A 24,728-nucleotide genomic window follows, 5' to 3' on the forward strand; every position below is an offset into this window, starting at 1 on the left:
TCAATAAAACAAAAAGGGATCCTACTGATTGGGAAAAGATATTTGCCAATGATATATCTGATAAGGGGTTAATATCACAAATTTATAAAAAACTCACTCAACTCAACTCCAAAAAAACAAACAACCCAATTAAAAAATGGGCAGAGGACATGAAGAGACATTTTTCTAAAAAGGACACACAGATGGCAAACAGACATATGAAGAAATGTTCAACCTCACTAACCATTAGAGAAATGCAAATAAAACCCACAATGAGATACCACCTCACCCCAGTCAGGATGGCTATCATCAATAAATCAACAAACAACAAGTGCTGGCGTGGATGCGGAGAAAAGGGAACGCTGGTGCACTGTTGGTGGGAATGCAGATTGGTGCAAACACAAATTTTTCATCTGGTTTTCCGTTTTCCTCAACTATACTGGAAAGGAGAAATAAACAAAGTAGCTGGAAAATGTCCCAAGGCACATGCGAAAGGAACCAGTTACTTCTGATTCTCCTCCTGTCTAAATATGAACTCACTCCTGACTTTCGGCCTAGCTAGATACTGCCACCTGCAGCCCCTTTCTCAGTCCTGCAGAGGAAACCAACCCTCATGGTATCAAGAACCTTTCACATATGCATTTATTTCAAAAACACTGTTGGGCGTCTATTCTTGTTAGGCTCTCTGCCAGCAGTTGGATATAGATGAATAGACTGTTGCAGGAAGAAGCACATCAGCAGAGCACTGCAATATAACGTGGTGCACGCAGTGACAATCATACCCAGGTTACTGAGACAGCAGAGAGGCACTGAGCTCAGAGGAGACATTCGGGGGAGGAAAGGCTAAATGAAACCGAAAAGATGAGGGGATGTTTGCTAGGACAAGACGACATGATGGAAGAATATTCCAGGAAGACAAATAGCAAGAGAAATCCAGGAAGCAAAAGAAACCCGAGCATAGTGGGTACAGGGGTACTCAAGCATTTTAGTTTGCCTGAGTGGGATGCGGGGTTCAGGGGGCCATGGGAAGTCAGCTAGCTGGTCACAAAGGGCCTTTGATTCGTGTTCATATCGTGGAGCTCAAGTGCAACCCTTGAATGACTTTTTAGTAAAGGAGTTACGTGGTCAGATTTACCTTCAAGTTGCCTCACATGGGGACTGTGGGGAAAATAAGTCTGAGGGGAATCGGACAAGAGCAAGGTACATGGAATTTCCCAAAATTCTCTTGTAAGTACTGGGAGGAAGATAATAGGTTAGCAAAACTTCTCTTTCAATACTGACAATTTTCCAAAAATAGGGAAAATTAAGTCAGTCACACAGACTATGAGTTTGGTTAGTACTGGAGTCAACTTAACTTTACAAACGCAGTAAAGCTAACTCTAAGAATATTGTGATTCCTAAAGTCTTACTGAGCTTGCCTCTAGAGAAAGATAATGGACTTAAGTCCATGGTATTTAGACCCGCAATCCTCTGTCTTGGTTTTTAGGGGAAGTAAGCCAGTAGATAAATCCCCTTCTTCTTGAGGGAAAGGCAACATTAAGAAAGAGTTCCTGATCTGATGGGAATGAGGAGACCGCCTAGGTGAGACCTGAGCCCTGGCCCAGAGTCACCTGTGCTTGGACTTAATCCATCCTTTCAGGTGCTGGCCTCATCCTCTCGCTCCCACATGAGCAGGGGCCCAAGCAGAGCTGGTCCAGAGAGCACAGGGCATTCAATTCCTCTCCACCCTACACATCCTCTCCATCCCGGGATCGTATCCTGCTCTCAGGCCTGAAGTGAGAGAATGGGGTACAGGAAGGTCTGTGGCACTTCCTCCTTGGCTCTTTAAAATATTTTTGTATTTCAAGAACAGAAACAGAGAGTTCTCAATTTGGGCATTCCCGTGGCTGTGCTTGGAGGGTTAGGATAGGTCAGTCCAAAGCCTTTCTATGCTGAGACATGTGGTCCATGGTTATTGCTGGAATTTAGACAGGAGATGAGGGATCAGACCAGGGAGAACATGCTAGCAGGCAAGAGGGAGAGGGAAATGATTGATTCGTATTTAGGTGGTAAAACCAAGAGCTCTTTATGATTTACTTGATGTGGGGACTGGTGCAGAGGGAGGAATCCAGCATGATGCTCAGCTTTCTGGTTTGAGTGGATGGTGCTGCCACAAACTAAAGTGGAGAGGCGAGGAAGGAAATCAACTTTAGAAAATGAAGGGTTTGATTTTGGTCATGTTACCTTGAGTTACCCATGGCACATCCAGGTGGTTATTCCCTAGTTGGGCGTTAATCTATAAGGGTAAAGTCCAAATGCCAAGCAATTCTTAGGGCAAACTAGTAGGGCATGGACTCTCGGGGATTTCCACTGTATACATATTGAAAATGAAAAAATATTCTTGGGTAAAGGTAGAGAGACCTCATGTTAGAGGTCTCCTAAGTGAGGTGGGGAGACGTCAGGCAATGATTAGGTGTTTCCCCTTTAGGGACTCCTACTATTCCCACAAACATTGCCTAATGCACTGCCATCAAAAGACCAAGGCTGACCCTTTCTATGAAAGCCTTTAGTGTGGAAGCCAGGGGTTATTGAGCCTCTGCAATGACCTCCAGGGTAGGGGAGTAGCCCAGTTTCTTCAATTTGCATTTACTACAATTAGAGTAAATAATTTGGATAACATGAGCTATTTCCCATGGTTTAGTCATTTAATAAAGCAACTGGAGGAAAGAGATGAGACCACATCCTTCAAGTAAGGTAAACCTCAGAATATGGGGAAGTTGGCTTTTAAAAAATGACAGATGTTATAATGACCACTTTTTGCATTTGAGATGGACAACAGCCCAAATTATGTTTCAATGTTGCCATAACATGCATCCTAGAAGCAGGTAGGTATGAAATAGGGCCCCCTGATAGTTCTAGGGCCAAGGTCCTAGAACCCAGTCAGTCCTCTCTCTCTTTTTCTGAGTTAGTCTTTGGTCAAGCTGACTATCTTGAGAGTTTCTCATGAATTCCGCCAAGTGCTTCCCAGAACCTTGGTGGCTTCCTGGGGAGAGTCTATTTCCATGATTTTTATTTGCCAGAATGAAAGCACTAGCATGGGTCCTCTATTGTGCACATATAAATTGTAAATGTTTTAGCACCTTTTATTGCTAGGGAGGCACTCCACAATCTCCTTTCCCAAAGTAAAGACAAAGCAAGTTTAGGAGTATCTCAAGAGGCTTCTTTCTAATTTGAGCCTTTGGAAGTTAGAGCTAGGTGGGACATCAGGAAACAGGTGCTGAGAGTTTTAACCCCAGGCGTGCCGAATCCAGCTACCATGTCAGGCTTTTGACTGATGTTGTAATCCACAATCAGAGTACAATATTTACATTTTATGTTTGGTTTTTTATTTTGTAGAAATGTTTGTTTTGCAAATGGCTTTGCTGAAGGAATAGTACTACATTTGGGGTGTGTCAGATTTTATGTAAGCATATGATTCTTTGCCAAAACTTGCATTGAAAGTTCTAAAATGCTCGCAGTTTAAAACAGTTTTTTCCCAAATGTGTAATTGCAAATTCAAGTAAACATTATTTTTAATTAAAATGTTTACTCGAATTTTAAGTGAGAGTCCTTCACTCGCAGTAGAGAAAAATAAACACAAATTTGAAATGAAATGTTTGACAATCTGAAAGAGCAGTTGCTAAGAACACGTCTCGCTGCCTCATTTGATTCGTTGGCTACTATGATGATGTGTTTTGCGTGCCGGAATCCTGACACAGCCAGAAATATATAATCCTCCTTTTTTTTTGAAATCATTAAGTAACACGTTTATTGGCATTGATACAGAGAGTTACACGTGTCTTTTTTTTAAGAGAAAAATTACAAGGTAAAGGAAAGTGAACTGTGTGAGGGAGTGAGAAACAAAAAGAGGGCCAAATATATGTGCATGAAGATGCTAAATACTAGAAGCTAGTTTATGAGGCCTCAGTTAGCTAATTATTACAGAAGAATATTAAAAACCTTTGCTATAAAGAGGAGTGAGAAATAAGAAAGGGAATGCTGGTAGAAAGAATGTTTGCTGCCCGGATCTGATGTCATGGGGGCAAGAGCATTCCTGGGAAAGTGCTATACGTCCTTTTCTTCCTATAAGTAAAAATCATTTCATGTCAGTCTTGTAACAGCTAAAGCCTGTTCTTTCCTGGATAAGTGTGTGAGGAAGCTGACTCTTAAGATAAATTAATGTATATACATGTTCATAAAGAATTAGCATTTTCAGCTTCATGAACCTGAACAATTTTATTAACATTTTGAGGCAAAAGCCAGCTATGCTGCCCTTATTACAATTCCCAGTAAGAGGAGGTCAGCTTCTTCAAAATACTAGCCTCTGGGCACTTGGTTCTTTCAACTGGGAGGATTTTGCCCTCTGTTCTCGAGGCCTGCTCCAGCTCACCCTGGTCCCTGCCCTATTTAACACATTGCAAATTTAAGTGATATATTTATAGGTTTATTACTTTCTTATAATTGGTCTCTTGCCACACACCATATACTCTATAAGGGCAGAGATCATGTCTGTTTTATTGACCCCTGTGAGCTAGGTGTTTACCTAATCCTGTGCTTGGTACAAGGTTGAAATGGGGGGGGGGGAAATGCCAAATGAATGAATACCCTTCAAGCATCATTTAAGTGATGAAATTCTAGGTTATTTTTTAAACAAGAAGCTGGGTATCTCGTTTAATATTCCTCTAGCTCTTTCTTGCTCATTTATCCTTTGATTTAACATCCAAGAACTCAGCTGATATTGCTTCCTGGCTTCATTGACTAGAAATGAAAACTACACAAAAACTATCAATGTTATGATCTGTCCTTGGAATCAGTGTTTTCAGATGATTTGAAAAAGGTTTCCTGGTAAAATGGTAGGTCTTCTGCTCACTATTCGGCTATGACAAGCTCTGAACTGAGACATGATTCCACGAAGTTTCATAATAAATATTAAATATATAAAATTGTGACATGTGTAACATTTATAAAAATAGAATTTATAAGAAGCTCTACACAAAAAAATGGAGTTCATTTCAAAAACTGTGATCTGAGAAAATACATGTTTATTCTTTCTTGGATTTATTTCTTTTGATGCAACTATATTTGTATATGAGTTTAGATATCCTTATGTAACATGGTTTTTGAAATTTGAGATAAAAAACATAAACATTAAAAAAGGCTTTTGTGGGGAGTTTTTCCTTCATTAATTAGGTCCTAGGGTTCTAACTATATGCATTGTAAATGGATGATGGAGATGTCTCCAAATAATTCTTAGGCGGTGATTATACATATATATATATATACATATACATATATATATGTATATATATACACACACAAATATACATATATGTATACACATATATATATTATGCATTCATATGTATATATAATATACATTTTTATAAACTGTTGATGTAGAATTCTGACGCCTGGTGCCCAGTCGGGTTCATGGCCTCCCGCACTAGAAGAATGAGAACGTTGGCCTTGAGAGGTAAATTGAAGCAGGACACAGTTTTATTGTAAAAGCGAAAAGCAAAAGAGTACAGCTCTCCGAGGAGACCAGGGATCTGAACAGAATACCCCGCAGGCTAAACTGAATGGGAGGCTACATGTCTTTGGATCCATATTCTTTAAGTTGTTTACCAGGAGTCGTTTGGCCCCACCCCCTCCCCTTTCTGCCCCTGGGCTGGTATCTTGGCTGAATCCGCAGTCTGATGCGGTAGCCCTGCCCATCCAGCTCCCTCGTTTACATTTTTCTTTTTTTCCTGTCAGCTGCTGTTCTCTTTGGCCTTGAGGCCCTCCCACCGCCACCCATCCCTGACTGCCCACGATTTTTCCATCTCACTTTGAGACTGTTTGTCTGGGTCCTGTTCCTAACTGCCTATGACTTTCCTATCACACTGTTCCTATTTAAAAGTGCTTCAAGGATTGCTGTAACTAAACTTAGCTGATGTTTGAAAGTACTTCACAAAGGAATTCCATATACTTTTTAGGTATTTGAATTTTTTCCCCCCCACAAACTTGCATTAAGCCTAGGTCAACAAACTGGTAAAAGGGAAATCTTTTATCCCTTGGGTTCCAGCCACTTTTCACTGGGAAATATTCATTGTGCAAAATTGACTTATAATACCTGGACAGCTCACAATTTCCGAAGTAGGACTGTCCAAGCTCTTTTACATTCTTGTATTGAAACCACCATTTTCGGCTCTGGTCACCTTACTTGTGTTTCTTTTCTTTCTTTTTTTAAAAAAATATTTTATTGGGGAATATTGGGGAACAGTGTGTTTCTCCAGGGCCCATCAGCTCCAAGTCGTTGTCCTTCAATCTAGTTGTGGAGGGCACAGCTCAGCTCCAAGTCTAGTTGCCATTTTCAATCTTTAGTTGCAGGGGGCGCAGCCCACCATCCCATGCGGTATTGAACCAGAAACCTTGTTGACAGCTTGAGCTCTAACCAGCTGAGCCATCCGGCCTCCCCTCCAGAAGCTCAGTGGCAGCTCATTGTCTTCAATCTAGTTGTGGAGGGCGCAGCTCACTGGCCCATGTGTGAAACAAACCAGCAACCCTGTTGTTCAGAGCTCACACTCTAACCAACTGAGCCATCCGGCTGCCCCAATTTTTCATGTTTTTATAAAGTATTTCATGTGTTTTTTAGGTGCTTTAACATTTTATCCATAGCCAGTAAAAATTCAATCACAAAATGAAACTCCCTCTTCAAACAAAATATATTACCACAAAAACATTTTGTAAAATATTTAAATTTTATTTAGATAGATGTGTCAGTGCAATTGTACCAAATTCAAAACATTTTTTGGAAAATTGAGTCATTACTAAGTAAACATGTACTTAGGGATTTGTAATCCTACTTTACTGAACTGACTAATAGGGTATGTATTACAATGTGATACTAGCTGCACTTTGATATTTAAGTATTATTATAAAAGGCTTATTTACTGAAATATTAATATAGACTGGCCAATATCTCATGCACCCTGATAGTATGCTTTTTCAGGTCCACCTATTTACATAATGATGATTCTTAAAGTTAATCATTAAAAAATTTCCCCATTTCTTTCCTAATCTAATCAACTTGTACAATGCAACGAGCTGATTTCAAAACTGAATTTAATTTATAACAAATTAAAAAAAAACCTTACATTTGAATCTAAAAAAGCATGTATACAATATGTTAAAGACCTTCCACCAAATTAATATTACTTTAGGAAATACATATACCACATCTTTAATGCTGAATCTGCTCTAAGTGGTGGCGGCTGGTTAAAACTCTTTTTAAATAAATCTCCATTTTAACATAAAAATTCAAGTACATATTTTCAAAATGTATAATTATAGCCTTAGGAAATGTAAATTTAAAATTTTAATATATTTGACCCAAGCCCCCTGCTAATTCCCAGGTGCTCATATGACTCTAAGAATTTATTTCATAAAGATTAGATATCGTCACCAATCTTCTACTTCTGCTTGTACTTATGAAATAGATCCAGGATCTCAGCAGAGGTGAGTGTGGAAAGGGAAGCTCCACGTCACCGTCACACAACACGACCTCCTGCCACTGAGAATCTCAAAACGTCAGGACAGTTCGAATGCTGAAAGGTAAACATGATCGTTTTACTGATTTCTGTCCATACATTCCAAACAAGAACAGTTTAAGCAATTATCTTCTTATTTGTTACAGGAGATTTAGGTACATTCTGCTGTTGGAAATCCTTCTGGACCTGAGGTCCTCACCAATTCATTTTCTTTCTTTGGGGTCTCTGATAGGGGTATCACAGCTGATTCTTGAAGCCTCAGCACAGTTGCAACAGGTTGACAAGGGGGAAAGAATTTTCTGGCTGAAGGGAAAGCATGAATAAGGCTAGGAAGGTGTGCACGGAGAGTGTAATCCAGGGTGCTTAGGCTTCTGGAGGCCTAGGAGATGGTAGAAGTAGGTGAGACCTGCACCCTCCCTTTATCCCCAGAGCCTGGCACGGAGGCTGCAGTAGAGTGGTGCTAAGTTCTTTGCTGTGGAATGACTAGATACATTAATAAATGAATAGTAAGTCTTTCAAAACCATGCTAAGGCATTGACGCTTGCGGCAACTTGAGTTTTAGCAGTGCAGTGAAGGCCTGAATCCAACGGAGTCAGGATGCAGAATCAGAAGAAAGCACTTTTAAAAAAACCACTTTGAAAACTGTAAAGTAAGGAAACTTTATGGTGTTTCATGAGGAAGCTAGCTAGCATCTTTAAGATGACATAAAAACAGCCAAATGAAATCAATCCTGTGTAGAGAACCAAAGCACAAAGGATTTATAACAGTTGGTTACTGTAAGACAATGATATATTACATCTATGAAAAACAAATCAGCTATTTCAATCTTACTAGGTTAAAGAATCGAAAATAAAATGTGGAAGATGTGGGTGCATTTATAAATATTAAATATTAAAAGTAACCTGTGGGGAGGAGACAACATCACCATAAAACAACAACAACAACAACAACAACAACAACAGGTACCTTTGCCCTGAATAGAGCAGTTCAAATCCCTCTTGGATATTTCTAAAAGGTAAAACATGGGTGATCAACGGGTCCAGGTCAAATTTCTTTGCCAGGAAATCATTCACTAGCTTTGGAACATCATCTCTGCTTTTCCAACCTGTAAATAAGCATATATTTCTTTTCAGATTTCACTTAATGATCTTTATATTATATTTGCTCCTTCTCTCCCTGCATTTTTATCTTTGCCCCATATGGGACTATTCTCAACAGCACACGAATAAGCTATATTTCATCCACTTTAAGAAGCAAAGGCAAAAACAAAAACAAAAACCCTACGAAAACATTTCTTGACCCCAACATCTCCATTGAGCTGCCCCGTATCTCTGTTCCTTTTACAGAATAACTTCTTTACAGAAAAAATCATCTCCAATTTACTCTTTCCAGTTTCACTTCCTTTCCTGCCAATCTCTCCTGAGCACACTCAGCACTCTGCTGCTACAGCTCTTGTCAAGGTCACCCATGACACAGGCAACGCTCCATGCAAGGCCAAAGCTTGTTCTCTTCCCACAACATTATCTGGGGCACAAGAGCAACAGGAGGTTGGATCCAAATACAGTTCTTTAGAGCAGGATCCTTAGAGGAAGTAAGACTTGAACTGAGGAACAAACAATAAGAGATATAAGATGAGCCTCCTCCCTTAATATACTCATGTGATGTGAGGGGATTATTTCGGAATATTAGAAATAAAATTCAGTTATTCAGCAAATATCAATTGGGTATATACAAGTACCAGGCACCATGTAAGAGGATGGGAATATAGCTGAGGCAAAACAGAGGAACTCCCTGCTCTCAGGAAGCATGAGCATACTCTCATTTTAGTGCCGAGAAACTGACACTAAACAAGCAAATGCAGAGCACATCACCCAGTGACATTACAAGGGAGAAAAAGTGAAGCAGACTCAGGGTGATAGGCAGAGCCAGGGGACAGTTGGGGAGAGGGGCAGGGAAACTATTTTGTAAAGCTCAGGGCGAGGCCTGCCAGAGAAGGTGACATTTCGGCAAAAACAAAGGAACTGAACTAGCTGGGAAACTTGGGAAAGAATATTTCAGGGAGAGGGATGAGTAAATGCAACGGCATTGAGGTGGAGTGTTTGCAAGTGAGACCAGCGAGGCCAGCATGGTTGGGGCGGAGTGAAACAGAAGAGCAGTAACTAGGGTCAGAGAACCAGATCACATGGGACCTTCTGCCATTGCATGTTTTGCGATTTTCTTCCGAATGTGAAAGGAAGCCATTAGAGGGTTTTGAGAAGGACTTGACCTGACCTGACTTCTATTTTAACAGTCTCACTCTGGCTGCTCTGTGGCCAATGTTCTATATGGGGGAGAGTGAAGAGCAGGGAGGCCATTGAAGAAGTTACTATACTACAGGAAGGAGATGATGGTTGCTTGGAGAAGTGATGGTGCTGGTGAGAAGTGGTCAGATCCTGGATGTACTTTGAAGACAGAGCCAACAGGGTTTGCTGCAATATGCATCATGTGAGAGAAAGGGGGTAATCCAAGGTTTGGGCCTGATCAACAGGAATGATGGAGCCATCATTACTGAGATGGAAAGATGGTGGGAGGAGTAGATTGAGGGTTAGGGTGCAAGTGGTGCAATCAGGAGTGGTTTAGGGCAGGTTAAGTTTGCATGTCTATAAATATTCAAGTGGAGATGTCAGGTAGACAATTGGATATATGAGTCTGTAGCTGAGGTGGACATCTAAGCTGAAGATATAAACTTAAGGGTTATAAACAGGGTGTATTTAAAGCCATGCGACCGGAGGGGATTACATGGGAAGTGCATGTAAATGAAGAGCATGTGTGCGGACTGAGCCCGAGGACATAACGAAGTCGGAGGTCTCAGGATGCAGAGGATGCAGCACCTTCCTGGAAGGAGTGACTGCTGACGTAGTAGGAGAAGAAACAGAACAAAAACAACAAACAAAATAGTAAAATCAAGAAGGCAAGTGAAGACAGAGTTTGACAAAAAGGGAGCCACCAGCTGTGTCAAATCCTGCTGATACTTCACATAAGACCAGGACTGAGAATTGACCATCGTCTGCATCAGTTATTCTAGAGTGAGTCAGTTGTCCCTATAAAATGCGACAATCCCTTTTTGTTCGTTTATTTTGGCTTTGGGTCCAGAACTCTTCTGCTGATGCTATTGTGAGTTGAATAAATTCTATTTTTTACAAATGTTCTTGCATATATTGAGAATGGATTAAATCAGCATAAAATCATCCCCACAGAGATACTGCTGATGCCTCTCAGTCAGGCCTTGGAGGAACTTGAGTTGCAAATACTGATATTAAACATGTGCCCACAATTACTGACCCTAAATCAAGGTGAGCAGTGGCCAATCATCTTCTGTGTCACTGCGCTCAGTCTCATGTTAGATCTCTTCATACCCATCCTTGGAAGAAAGACCCGTAAGGGAGATATGAGACAATAGGCTTCTCTTACTTGCCAAAGGAACAGAGTTAAAGCCACCAGCCCTGGGCTTTGCCTTCCTTACCTCCAAAAATGCATCCCTTCCACGTGCGTCCAGTGAAGAGCAGCATAGGGTCGTAGGTGAGCATATTGGCGGATGGAGGGGCGCCCACCACCACGCTGGTCCCATAGTTCAAATGGCAGGATGCGAGGGCATCAACCTGAGTTTAAAATGAAGGTGACTATTCGTTTAGGTCTCATAATATTTCTTGGGCTTATAAATGCCCTACATACTATCAGAGTTCCAGTAGTTATTTGACATTTCTAATTCATGACACTAAATTAGTCCTTTTGTTTTCTGCTTGTATTTAAAAATTCTCAACACAACTCTTGTCTGAGTTTAACTCTTTGATACCTTTGCCCTTTAGGTAGAAAACAGAAATTACTATAGTAAGTATTCATGGCATTTTCAGTGTGCCATGGATCAAAATACAGGGGGAAATTCCTGTGATACTTTCAAATTAATATCTGAAAAGATAAGCTTACGAAGGTCATTTGAACTAAATTGAATTAACTATACTAAATCATTTAAGCTAGTTTTTTTTTTTTTTAAGTTTAGTTTGAAAAATAAAATACTAATATTTGAGATACAAGAATCTGTGTTTTTTGGTTGCAGCTCTGAGACTGACCTCCCATTTTCTGGTCATTCACTCATCCATTGTTTCATTAATAGTTTTTGAATATTTGCTAGATTGTAGCAATAAATGTTGGCATTTTTCAGAGATCAAGGTTCATCAATGTATCCTCTGGAAATCAACAGGCCATAAAAATATATCCAATATTGCACGCTGACTGTATAAACATACAACATAGAATGCTATTTGTTTGTGTAGAATAATTCTTACTGGCACTAGGAAAGGAGTATGACAACAACGGTAAATTGAAGACTAATTTTTCATAAATTACCAAAATTATTAAAGTGAATTGAATCTACTACTCTACATGACCATGGTTGACTGTGTCCCATACTTCCAAGTCTCCTGACCCTAGCCCAGGTGGGGCTTTCTTACCCCCGAGCTCGGGACCTGTTTCTCAGATCTCCATGGAGGTCTGGTGCTGCTGGCTGCCACAATGGAGGCATGTTTGAGAAAGCTGAAGGCGCCTAGTCTAAGGAAATTCTGATGAGAGAAAACAAAGCTCGGGTGTCAAGAGTGAGAAGTTGGATATATCATGGATTTGGAGGAAGAGAATGCCAAATTTGGAATAGTCCCTTTTCCACACGGATCTCCTCATCTCTCCTCAGGGAGTCATTTTGTGCTGTTTGGCTTGCTAAGGTATAAGAGATGGAATCACCTTTGCCAAGAAATCCACATACACAAAGAAGAGAACCCAGGAACTTGTTTAGATGGTTGACTACCTTGCACTCAGTCATATGAGAGGGATGTGATGTCGTGTGATACTTCACTTTGGTCACGTAGACCTGATCATTAGCTTTTGACTTTTTAGGCACAATTTCTTTGTGGTTACGTTTTTGCCTAATGGGTATTTCCGTAGTTGGTTGTTAATTGAGCTATGGAGAATGAGTTTTACCTTGTGCGATCAAATAGGTTCGGGATCGTGTGGCTCCCCTAATCTTGGCTCTTACCATCGTGTCAAGACGCCCAATAACTTCAAAACTGTAGCCCACATTGTCGCCTGTCATTTCTGACAGCACCTCACTGATGGGCTTGGTAAAGTCCTTGGGGCTGATGCACTCGGTGGCTCCTACAGCCATGGCCTTCTCAAATTTGTTTTTGTTGAGGTCAATTCCAATGATCCTGGATGCACCAGCTGATTTACAGCCCATAATGACTGAAAGGCCAACCCCTCCGAGGCCAAAGACAGCACAAGTGGAACCAGGGGTGACCTGTGGAGAGAGAAGTTCCAGTAAAATCTAGAGGCAGGATCAAAAATTTAAACCTGCAATGTATCTCCAGTATTAGGAACACAGAATTCAGAGGACAACTGTGATCTCAGGATTGGATCACTTGTTCTGATGATAAGGTGCCAAAGAGGACTGAAAACAGCAGCAAGTCTGAGAACAGAAAAAACAAACAAATACAGTCTTTGCCAGATAAACGAAAACCCTTTATAAAAAGTTACATCATTCAGGCCTTTGTTGTGGAAGTTTTTGCAGCTTTCTTGGCTACCACGCAGAACCTCACCCAACCCCAAAGCAAGATTAAATAAGCACTCAGATCTGTATTATCTCTTCTCCACAAAGCTGTACTGTTTTAGGTTTGGCCTGACTGGCATTTTCTTAGTAACCATAACTCTGCATCATTTGTAAATAATTTTTTTAAAAAAATCAGAGTCAAACTTCCATGTTGCAATTAAATGATTCATGTGTAGCTCCAGGAAATAAGTGTAGTTAAATCAATTTTGGGACTTTTACCCTGTACTGTTCTATATTAAAGGATGTTCTAGCCAAAAGTAATTTTCTTGCTGGAAGAATCCTAATCATGTTTCCCATCAGGTTGCAGGGACCCCCGAACTGAGGGAAACCTACAGGATGGGTACGGCACTCCTTTCCTTCTTTCATTCTCTTTCTGTCTCACTGCCCCCATCCCTCTCTCCCCCTTTCCTTTTCTCCTTCCTTCCCTCCCTCTTTTGTCTTTCTTTATCTCTCTTTCTTTTTTTTTCCAGACATCCTGGTTCTCTGACTTTCTTCTCTCTTGCGGGAATTACCTTGAAAAAATAGCTTGTGTACATGTGCATGTGTTTTGAAACGTCCCCACTTGTAATCAGAGATCGACAGAGAATTGTACCCACTCTCCATGAGTTTTATTTTCAGCCATGTCATCCTAATCTCTCAGTTCCATTCCTGAATCTGGAGCTTTGAAATCAGTGCAGTCATTCTCTCAAGTATCATTCAGTCATTCATTCATCCATTCAATAAACTACTGATGGATTCCTTGGTGGTTAACATTTTATAGTTTTATACCAGAAACTAAACTGGGCATTCTCTGCCTCTTCTTCCAGTTTATCTGCCAGCTTCATTGTCTACATGTGAGATGGCACATTTTGTTGATGGTTCCATTTCAGGTTCTATATTTAGGAACAAAAGTTTATGATTCTAGCTCTGTCTTCTGGGACCTCATTCAGCCTTCCTTATTTAATCCCTAGCAAGCCTTAGACTCTGGTGGCCCTGACGTGTGGTCTTTCTAACCACCAAGGAATACACCTCTAAACATTGCTCAGCGGGTCTCAGTCACCCATCTGTATAGTGATAGTCATCCTGCCTCCGAATCTTTGAGTTGAACATGGTCCCCGTCTCTGTTAATTTCAGGTATTTCCTCTAACTGAAGAAACAAACAAACAAAACCCAACAACAACAACCATAAAAAACCAACAACTTCTCTCCCTTTCCCAACCTTTATGTTCTAGGGAATGGGAACTGGAGGTTAATATCTATAGTGAATTATCCACATCATTGTTGTGGAAGGAAACCATAATCTAAAATAAAACTGTCAAATATAGGTTATTTAAAAACATTTTATTAATTTAAAATGTAGTAAGTTTCCACTTTTTGCTATTGTTTTTCTTCATTGTTCTGACCCCCTTAGTGTTCTTTAGTAAAAATCTATGCTTCACCGTTCCAAAGGCCTTCAGCACTGGCCCTTGATCAGCTCCTGGGAGATAACTTTGGAATCTTTGGCATTTCCTGCCTGATATGAGTATCTTTGTGAACCTGAGACCTTGTGCTGTGTCAGATCATTTAAGCGAACAATGTGGTTTATGGTGGATGCCTGTTTTTGAATGCCTGGAGCTTTGAGCCGTCAGCTTAACTGCTGGTGGTGCTGGGGTCTGAGTAGCTGAGGTCACCCATGTGAGTTCCGTATGTGTAGGTTCCCCAGTAGAAACCCTGGACACCAAGACTTGAGTGAATGTCCCTGGTTGACACACATGTGCTGTTACACATTGTTCCTGGGAGAATTAAGCTCTGTCCATGGGACACCACCGGGAGAGGACAACCGGCAGTTTGTACCTGGTCTTTCCTGGACTCCACACTACATGCTTTAAAAAAATTTTTTTTGCTGGTTTTAATCTGTATCTTTTTGCTATAATAACCTGTAACCATGAGTATAATAACTTTCTGTGCTTTTTCTAGTGAATCATTGAACCAAAGGAGTTTTAGAGACTCCCAACATACCCTCATGTAATAAGTTTGACTTATTTTAAAATAGGCAAAGGAAAAAATGCATTTTCCTTTAAGTAATTTTCCTTAAGATTTAACTTCCAGGAAAAAAATCATACCTAAAAGTGGAGAATGTCTTGCTGAATAGTGTATTAGCCAAGTACTAATATGATGCTAACAAATCAAGTAGAATAAAAAGAGGTACAAATATTAATGTAAAACTATGTCCTATGTCCCTTCTTCCACCTCTATCTTGGTAAATTCTTGAGAAAGTTCTTGAGGAAAATTCTTAAGTTAAATCTCAAAGAGACCTTTGGCAAGGGATGTTCCATTGCGAGGACTTTCCAAAGAAATCTAGAAGATAGTAGTAACTAAGATATGCCACTGACGTGTATACATGCTAATGTTATACATTCATAAACCTCAGACCTGTCTTGAATTCATGTCTCTGATAAATATACCTCCCTGGAGCTTATAGTCTAATTAGGAAGACTAAAGATATAATGAGAGTTTGAAATTTGGGGCACACACCACTATCCATGAAGCAATTATGTTTCCTTGAATAATGGGGAAAAGTTTCTGCTTAGATAGAGTACACAGAAAAACAATCACTTCTCTAAGCAAGCAGGTGATTTTAAACCAAGAGCTACATTAAGGAACCAATCACACAAGGGCTTAGGAGATGAGTTTCTAGATAATCAGAATAGCATGAGTAAATGCCTTTATGCAGGAACAGCTTGAGGTCTGAGGATCCTAAAAGAGGCAGGTGTGGCTGGATCATAGTGGGAGAGAGGAGACTGTTCCAAGGATGAAAACTACTGAAGGATTTTTGGTTGAAAATGTAATGTAGTCCAATTTATATGTTTTACAAAATTACTTTGGCTTGTAAATGAGAATTATTAAAGATGGCCGAGAAAAATAATGAGGATGACAGAAGGGAGGCCATTGCATCTGTCCAGTCAAGATATAATGATGGTAGTAAGTTGAAGAACATTGAAAGATTTAAAATATACCTTGTATGTATAGGTAAGAGGGCTTGCTGCTGGATTGCATACAAGGAATTGGAGAGAGAAGATCAAGGATGAAGAAAATTAGAGTGGGTAAAATATGTTTGATGGGTAGGGGTTAAGAAAATTAATTTTATAAACTCAATTGTATAAACTAAAATTAATTGTATGAACTTAATTTTATACATATTTAGTTTGAAATACCTGTGAGACATCCAAATGGAGATATCAGGCAGGGAGTTGGATAAAAGAACTTGAAGAGAGTTTGAGTTATAAATTTTGAATCAATTAATATATAGCTTTTTTCTAAAAACTTTGGAGTTGATGAGACCACCATAGTAAGTTGCTTGTAGGGATGGCTATACTATTATGAATTGTATGCTATTTTACTTACTTCTTTGACTCATTAAGAATAACATAAATTGAGTTTTAATAACCATTATTAAAAACTCATTCATGTTTTCGTATTATATGTCAGCTATTATGGGTTGAATTGTGTCCCCTCCAAATTCATACATTGAAGTCTTATACCCCAGTATCTCAGAATGTGACTTTATTTGGAAATAGTGTCTTGGCAGAAGTAATGAAGTTAAACTAAGGTCATTAAGGTGGGCCCTAATACAATATGACGGGTGTCCTTATAAAAAGGGGACTTTTGGACACAAAGACTGGCATAGATGAAAGACAATGCAAAGAGACACAGGATGAAGACAGCCAAGGAGAGATGCCTGGAACAGATCCCTCGCTCACAGCCCTAAGAAGGCACCAACTTGGTCAGCACCTTGATTTGGGGCTTTTAGTCTCCAGAATGTGAGAGAATAAATTTCTGTTTGAGCCACCCAGTTTGTGGTACTTTGCTATGACAGCCCTAGCCAACTACCACAGCAGCACTGATACTTATTTTGTGAAAGAGAAATGGTGAATTTCAGATCTAAATTTTAGAACCTAAAATTGAGAAATGAACCTGAAGGAAATGTTGAGGAAACAAAATTAAATCTAGACATTTTATTTTCACTCATTTAGAAACAAAGTTTCGAAAAAACGTTTTCATTTTTCCTCCAGTTGATTTGGCATTGTGAGGAAAGAGCCAGCATGTGAGATTTGTTTTCAAAATTTTTTTTTTTTTTCAAAAATCTTTAGGATTCCAAGAAAGTCATTGAAAAATAAAAAAGGAAGAAACTAGCGCGTCCTGCTTCTTACCTTGCCAGTTTTAATAGCAGCTCCATATCCAGTGGAGAACCCACATCCAATTAAGCAGACTTTCTCAGGAGGAGCTGCAGCATCGATCTTAGCAAGGGCAAATTCATCTACCACCGTGTACTCAGTAAATGTACTGGTGCCCATGAAGTGATAGACTGGTTTGCCCTTGCACGTAAACCTGGTAGTGCCTTCAGCCAGTACTCCACGACCAGTAACGCTATTTGATACATCAAATACACATATTAGTTAAGTCAATTCAAAAATCAGCATTGGATTTAAAAACAGTTTAAATGGTATTAGAGTAAAAATGACTGAAACCTACTCGCTCTCAATGCAAAAGTTTCCATCTGGGTTGCGGCAAGCATTGCATTCTCTACATTGAGGGAGAAAGAGGGGGATGACTTTGTCACCTAGAGAGAAAACATCATGATATAAAATGCTGGTCATTAACATTTAAATATAAAATAAACAAATGTGATTTGAGCCCATGCCAATGCAAGAATTTTTTTAAAGTATTCTAAATTTTATAAGGATCATAAGGTTTGCTTGTGAAAAAGGTCGAGACTGCTAAATTAAACTTCACTCTGTATCATCTATTCTCCTCGTACCCTTTTATCCTCCTAAATTATATTAAGGCTCTAACAAATGCTAGTTGTGCTGCTTCCTTTGATAGGAAAGTCAAATCCTACTTATCTCAAACTAGTGACTTGACATCTGCATACCTGGTTTCACTGTAGTGACACCTTCTCCAATGCTTTCCACAATCCCAGTTGCTTCATGTCCCACAATCACTGGGTACTTAGCCACCATTGTTCCTTTTATCACATGGTCATCTGTGCGACAGATTCCTGTGGCCAAAATCTGTGTTCAAAGACAAGAACATTGCACCAACCAGCACACTGGTCACAGTGGAAGGATATTTAACTAGATATTGAAAAGATAATTGTTTATTCAGTATGATTGCCTAATAGTGTTGACTCATAGAAGATTCCAAGTCTAATATTAACCATGAGACAAGATCCCTCTCATCATGAGATTTACAGTATTACTACCTCTGGCCCTACTTTGAATCTCAGTGCCTTTCTAGAGTAAATTGTTGCTCTTGGGAGGGTACCAGGATGCAGATGTTACCATGTGGCTGGCACAAAAGTAGATTCTTCACAGCCAGGCCCTCCTAGGGCTCTTGTAATGAAAGTAAAGGGAATGGCGTGCAAGAAGGTAACTGAGGAGCAAAATCTTACTGTTACTACAGTGCTTAGGTAACAGGAGAAGGTCAAAGACAGATTGGCAGCAACGCCTACTCAACAACCTGGTGTCCAAACCAACAGTTAGGCTCTGTCCAAAGGAATGCGGGAAAACACTCCAGGAAGTTGTCATTTCTCCAGGCACAAATGAGTTCCTCATTCTTTGTGAGAAGTAGTTTCAATACTATCTGACTCCCAGAAGATTTTAAAAGAAGTCATAGTCATAATTACTAGCCATTTAAAAAAAAATCAGAGCCATGTCAATAAAAAATTCAACAAATAAAAGTTTTAATAGCATAGATTAGTAGCATTGTTTTTAATAGATAATTAAGTCATTAATTACATATCCATTATGACAGGATTCTCAACAATCAACAAGACCAGTAAGAGAATTAATATCAAAAATTTGGGAAGCATCTCCTTATTTAAGAACCCAACCTCACAACAATGATATACTCAATACAGGTATGATAACATTTTAGGCTTATGTATCCTAAGGCTTGTTACCTTAATACGAACTTCTTTGGCTTTTGGTGGAGCAACTTCTATTTCCTCAATGGAAAAAGGTTTCTTCGGCTCCCATAACACAGCTGCTTTGCATTTAATAACCTATATGAGAGTTATAATGGGTCGTCATTGTGTCATTACAAATACAGATTCCCCAAATAATAAAAATATGGACAGAAGATTTCATATAACATTCTAATTCTCCCGTGATGATTTTCATCAAAAACTACAATTGTAATCCTTTGAGATCATCTTGTGTGCACCCGTGTTTGATACATGAGAAATGCAGCCCTAATGATTGACCCAGGGTCGCATAACACATGAGAAGCAGGACTGGACTAGATCTCAGGTACTACATCTTTCCCAGCCCTTTGCTCTTTTTGCTTGTGGTCACATAACCTTACACTAAACTAGGTTCTTGTACTACAATTTCAAATTAACAAAACTGTCATCTTAGTGTCACTTGTCCACAAGGGCAAATTTATAAAACAGAAAATGCTGCTTATTTTTCTGCAAGAATGTCAGCCAGTATTTAATTGTTGTACAATCACGTAGCAATGGAGAAGAAATTAGAAAATTAGCATGCTTAAAGATGAAGGGAACCATAAAGGTCACGAAGTATATAGACTGAGTTCGGATGATTCAACCTGGGACTTTGCATCTCTGTATCCCTTTTTGCACCTAGACTAGTTTTTGCATCTCTTTGGGTCTTAAATGCTGAAGGCAAAAATGACAAAAGTCAACATTTTCGATACATACAAAGCTTGATCAAATTTATAAGGAAAGCATGAAGACACCCACTCCTTCCACTCCTGCTCTCCCATATACGGTACTTACACCTGGAGGTGCACCCAAAGGACATAGGACGAAAATACAACAAGTTAATAAATATATCATGAAGTATTTGTCCTCCTCAATTATAAAAAAGTTGTTTATAATTCTATTTTAAGTCCATAATAACTATTTAGTTAATGAGAATACACAGTATTGTCAAAGGGGTGATTCATTTATGTCATCACCTTTGGAAAATAATTTTCAGTATATATCAGGAAACTTAAGAATGTTTTTTGTTTTTTTCTGGTAGATGGTCCCATTTTACTTGTTTAGCAACTTTATTGAGATACTTTTAACATAAAATTGAATATATTTAAGGAACAAAATGTGATGCTATATGTATACATTGTGAAAGATCACCACAATCAAGCTAAATAATTTATCGATCACCTCTACAGAGTTACTATGGTGTGTGTGTGTGTGTGTGTTGAGAAGATTTAAGACCTATCCTTTTAGCAAATTTCAAGTATAGAACGCAATATTGTTAACTATCATCACCACGCCGTACATTGAGATCTCCAGAACTCATTCATTCATCTTGTATTACCGAAACTTTGTACACTACTATTTTGACCCTTTCACCCTATAATTTCATTTTAAAAATCTACCTTAACAATGCTAAATTCAGAAAAATCTTAATATATATTAGAGGTCATCACAGCACTGCTTATAAAGAGAAATATAAAACCAATATGTGTAAATAAATATGTAAACAATCAGAGAAATGATAAAATTATTGTAAATCTAGAAATTAGTTATACATTTAAAACATTTATAAATTTAAGTAGGAAAAACAGGATAAAATATTATTAAATAGTGTGAGTACATTTACATAAAATATGGGTGAAAAAATGTGAAGAGGGAAGTACAAACAAAAATGAAATCAATGGTAGTCTTTAGGATGTAAGACGATATTTTTCCCTCATATTTTCTGATTATTCAAATTTTCTAAAATGATCACGGTTATGGGCTGGATTGTGTTCCCCCAAATTCATACACTGAAGTCCTAAACCCCAGTACCTCAGAATGTTTCTGTATTTGGAGAGTCTTTTAAGAGGTAATTAAGTTAAATTGAGGTCATTAGGGTAGGCCTTAATGCAGTATGGTTGGTGTCTGTGTAAGCAGAGGAGAGAGGAGACCATGTGAAAACAGAAAGAAGCCAAGGAGAGAGGCCTCAAAAGAAACAAACATAGCTGAAAGCTTGATCTCAGACTTCTAGCTTCCAGAACAGTGAGAAAATAAATTTCTGCTGTTTAAGCTACCCACCCTGTGGGTCTTTGCTAAGGCAACCCGAGCAAACTAAACCTTTTTAATGAAAAGGAAAATATTTGTTATAAAAAGTGAAAAAAGTAATCCCCGATGTAAAGTGAGCCCTTCCTTTCATGAGCTACACTGAAACACTAGAGCAACTTGGGATATATATAAGCTTTATGCAAACCATACTATTGCATCACTATCACTATCAAAATAACGTAGCTTTTATGCTATGTGTTAAATTATATACTATATTATTAATTATAACTGGAAAGTGCTGACTTGAGCCTCCTGAGCCCATCATTGGAAATATTCTAACACTGGCTAGATATCCACATTATAGAGGTGGCAATACTAGAATTCAAGCATCTATTGGTTGGATAGGGTTGCACATTTTTAAGATTCCTTCCAACCCTAAGATTGATTACCTTCAGTAGGTAGAGTTGCTAGCTTCTATAGTACAAAAGTAATTTCCAATTAATCCAGTGTTGATAGGTTCCTGACCAAACTAGAAAGCTTTTATTCTACTTCTATTCAAGTCCAGGAGCAATGTTTCTCATTCTAACATTATAGGGCCTCCTCACTTGTCACATTACCCAGACTTTAAATGTCGTCTTCATTTTTCCAAACCTTAAAGAAAGCTAAATGCAAAGTTGTTTAAACAAAAACAAATAAAACAAACAAAAGCACCTAACTGTATAAACAATTGTGTACCATTCAAAGAAAGGAACAATACTGACCAACTTGCAAATGAAAAAAAATGCTAAAGTTGTTTCTAAAGTTAATGCCAACTCTGTTTTTAAAGGATAGAAATATTTCACTAGAATGTATTCTTGTTTTTAAGATTTTTAGAACATATTTTCATGGAAACTACATCCTTAAGAAACCTTAAAAGCATAATACTTTGTTGTCTACTTTGCATTCCAGAATTAGCATTTTTCCATTAACAGCAATAAATCTTTTCCAGTTGGTTGAGAATAAGACCCTGGTCTCCCACTGAACTACAGGTGAACGCAACGTGTGCAAATGAGACTACTGAAAGTCTCCTTATGGAAGCATTTTGCTTGCTAGAGCAAATACCCAGCTATCCTGAAATTAAACTATTAATAATATCAGTATAAACCACATTTCTCCATGTTCCTCCAATGTCTTACTAAAAATGCTTCCATACACTGTTTTACCCCACTTTACTGGCACTCTCTGCAATGCCCTCCCCAGTGTATGCTTGCTCCCCAGGCACTTAATTCCACAAGAAACATCCCCAAGTACCTAATTACTTTAATGTATTGAAAGCTCTAAAACCCCACATTATTAGATAATGGTCATGAGGATATAAAAATATTCTGCTTACTTTTCCAGCAGTGCCCATTGCACCTTTCTCTTCGTTCTGTATTTCAGTAAACAGAGAGTTTTTCTCAGTGATGTTCAGCTCACAGTGCTGTAAATAACAGCATCTTGTACTGTCAGATAAATACTCTGGCTCAAAAGTCTGCCTTCAGAAATATGAGTCACAGCCTTCAAGACTTTCCAATGGTCCATGTGCCCCACCCTATGCAGATCAAGTCAGGAGAAGCAAAACAGCAAATTATTATTATCAACAAGCATATTAACAAAGACAGGATAAGGAATCCTATTGAAAAGGCCTGAAAGCATTCTTATCCTCCTTGTGTTTGGGAATATAGAAACAGGGCAGGTTAGTTGAGTTGAACACAATTCATTAAAAATACATTGTGTGCTTCTTCAGCTGCTCTGCTCGGCGCAGCTGATTGTAAGGATGTGCGTGTACATGTGTATTTATGCTCTACTTCATTCCACAAAGCCTTCATGCACTTCGTGGAAAATATATAATTACACGTAAGTGTCAATAGGGCCAAGGAAACATAAACAAATCAGAATAGAAGGTCAGGGTGGGAAAGGGGAGTCAGGGGTACATAGATCATCGACAGCTGTGGTTTCTCGGAGTTTGGGGAAATAGAAAGAAAACCAAAACTGTTGCTCCTGCAGGGGGACAGATTATGATCTGGACCCAAATCACTGTTACACGCAGAGTTGTCTCCTACGGTTGTGTAGTTTGTGCATCGCACAGGGGTGCTCAGTGCAGGGCACAGGGGACTGAAAGGCAGCCTGGCACTGGCTCTCATAGGTCAAGGGCTTCATTGACTTGAGCAAGTGCTCAGCTCTTCTGAAGTAGCTGTTTCACCACTTCACGCCATTATTTCTTATATAAGCTGCAATGATGCTGCCATCTCCTGAATTTACTGACTGTATTGATAGGAGAGCGTCCAAGAGAGATTTCATTTCAGAATTCAGAATTATTAATCTCAACCCACTAGCCAAATTAAATCTACCAGGTAAAAGTTCTACCAGCTCAGGCTTGAGAGGGAGTGCCATTGTTTCAGCAGCAAACACTGAAGAAACCAGGCATGTTTTGCAGGTATTATCAGACAAAAGTTAAGCAGGTGTGGACAAAACTGGTTTTGTGAGCCTCAACCTTCAAACCAAAGAAACCAAACTTTATCTCAGCAACAAAAAGTTATGTGCTTATGAACAAAGAAAAAAGAGTACAAATGTGGGTGGTGCCAGTACAAACACAGAAATACTCATGTGGTAAACTCTTAAGGCCTTGGCACAACCTTAGAGCACATTAACCTAAAAAACAAACTTAGGCAAAAAATAGTGTTATCGAGTGAGGTTTCATATCTGTATAAATCTTTATGGTCTTAATTCGTTCTCCAGGAGAATTGATTGGATGATAAAATGTTAAAAACTGCAACTTGGAAGGTAACCTACTAAAAAACTATTGAGCAAAAAAGTTCACAGTCACACTGGATAATACAGCACATCCGTACTAATTTTAGGTTCAGAGAAGTTGTCAGCTGAATCTCTCGTAAAGCCTTTCTCAGTGTACCTATGAAATTCTGGGCCAAATCGCTCAGGGCCAAATCGCTCAGGGTACTGCACCTCCTAGTGCTGTGAGCCCAGTGCCACTCCAAAAGTTTACAGGAGCCTCTAAAGAAATGCGAGAATGTCAGAGCACCCATGCCCTCTAATTTCCTCGGGACAGGACACAGGGACCTGGAAGGACTTTGAGAAGTGTGCTGCAGGAGTAAGGCTTTGCAGTCACATACACCTGGCTCAGGACCTGGAGACGTGCTGGAACATGCACGACCTTGGCTACCACAGTGGTAAAACGGGAGGAATAAGCAGCACGTTGCATGGGTGTCCTGAGGTCAGCGGTGAGGACCATAAAGCACTTCCCATACAGCCTGGATAATAATCAGGAGCAAAGATCAGTATTAGTAACTTGTTCCCATTGATAACCAAGGCCTTGGATTTTTTAAGTATTTTCAATGTAACCATGTGGAATAAAATGAGCTGGAGTCCAGGCTCAGTAAACACCGTCTTGCAGAAATCAACCGTAGGGTCCCAGAAGCCTCCAGAATTTCCTAAGAGTTTGGAGCTGAGAAGCTTCTGCGCCTGAAAGTGCTGCCAGAAATTCAGGTGGAATCGAAGAGGTAGAATGCGATCCACATGGGGTGACCAACCGTCCTGGTTTGTGCTG

The 24,728-nt window shown here is 39.2% G+C and overlaps 1 protein-coding gene across 13 annotated transcripts in view; it reads right to left on the reverse strand.

The window, feature by feature from the left end:
- Nucleotides 1-6,718: 6,718 nt before the first annotated feature.
- Nucleotides 6,719-24,728, reverse strand: part of ADH7 (alcohol dehydrogenase 7 (class IV), mu or sigma polypeptide) — a 62,002-nt gene continuing 43,992 nt past the window's right edge. For 11 of the 13 annotated variants that reach the window (XM_088792107.1, XM_088792104.1, XM_088792092.1 and 8 more), the window contains 8 exons: nt 19,079-19,180; nt 18,050-18,188; nt 17,650-17,737; nt 17,328-17,544; nt 12,589-12,849; nt 11,029-11,164; nt 8,493-8,631; nt 6,719-7,583 (listed from right to left, as the gene is read on the reverse strand). In XM_088792107.1, coding sequence (XP_088648233.1) covers nt 7,559-7,583; nt 8,493-8,631; nt 11,029-11,164; nt 12,589-12,849; nt 17,328-17,544; nt 17,650-17,737; nt 18,050-18,188; nt 19,079-19,180 — 1,107 coding nt within the window. In that variant the 3' untranslated portion in view covers nt 6,719-7,558. Of the gene's footprint in view, nt 7,584-8,492; nt 8,632-11,028; nt 11,165-12,588; nt 12,850-17,327; nt 17,545-17,649; nt 17,738-18,049; nt 18,189-18,568; nt 18,802-19,078; nt 19,181-22,517; nt 23,900-24,728 lie in introns of those variants that run through there. The other 2 variants (XM_088792110.1, XM_088792109.1) reach the window with 2 other exon arrangements.

Source organism: Rhinolophus sinicus, chromosome 1, assembly GCF_057876585.1.
Source record: "Rhinolophus sinicus isolate RSI-liver-muscle chromosome 1, RSI-T2T, whole genome shotgun sequence".
In the NCBI taxonomy this organism is placed as follows: Eukaryota; Metazoa; Chordata; class Mammalia; order Chiroptera; family Rhinolophidae; genus Rhinolophus; species Rhinolophus sinicus.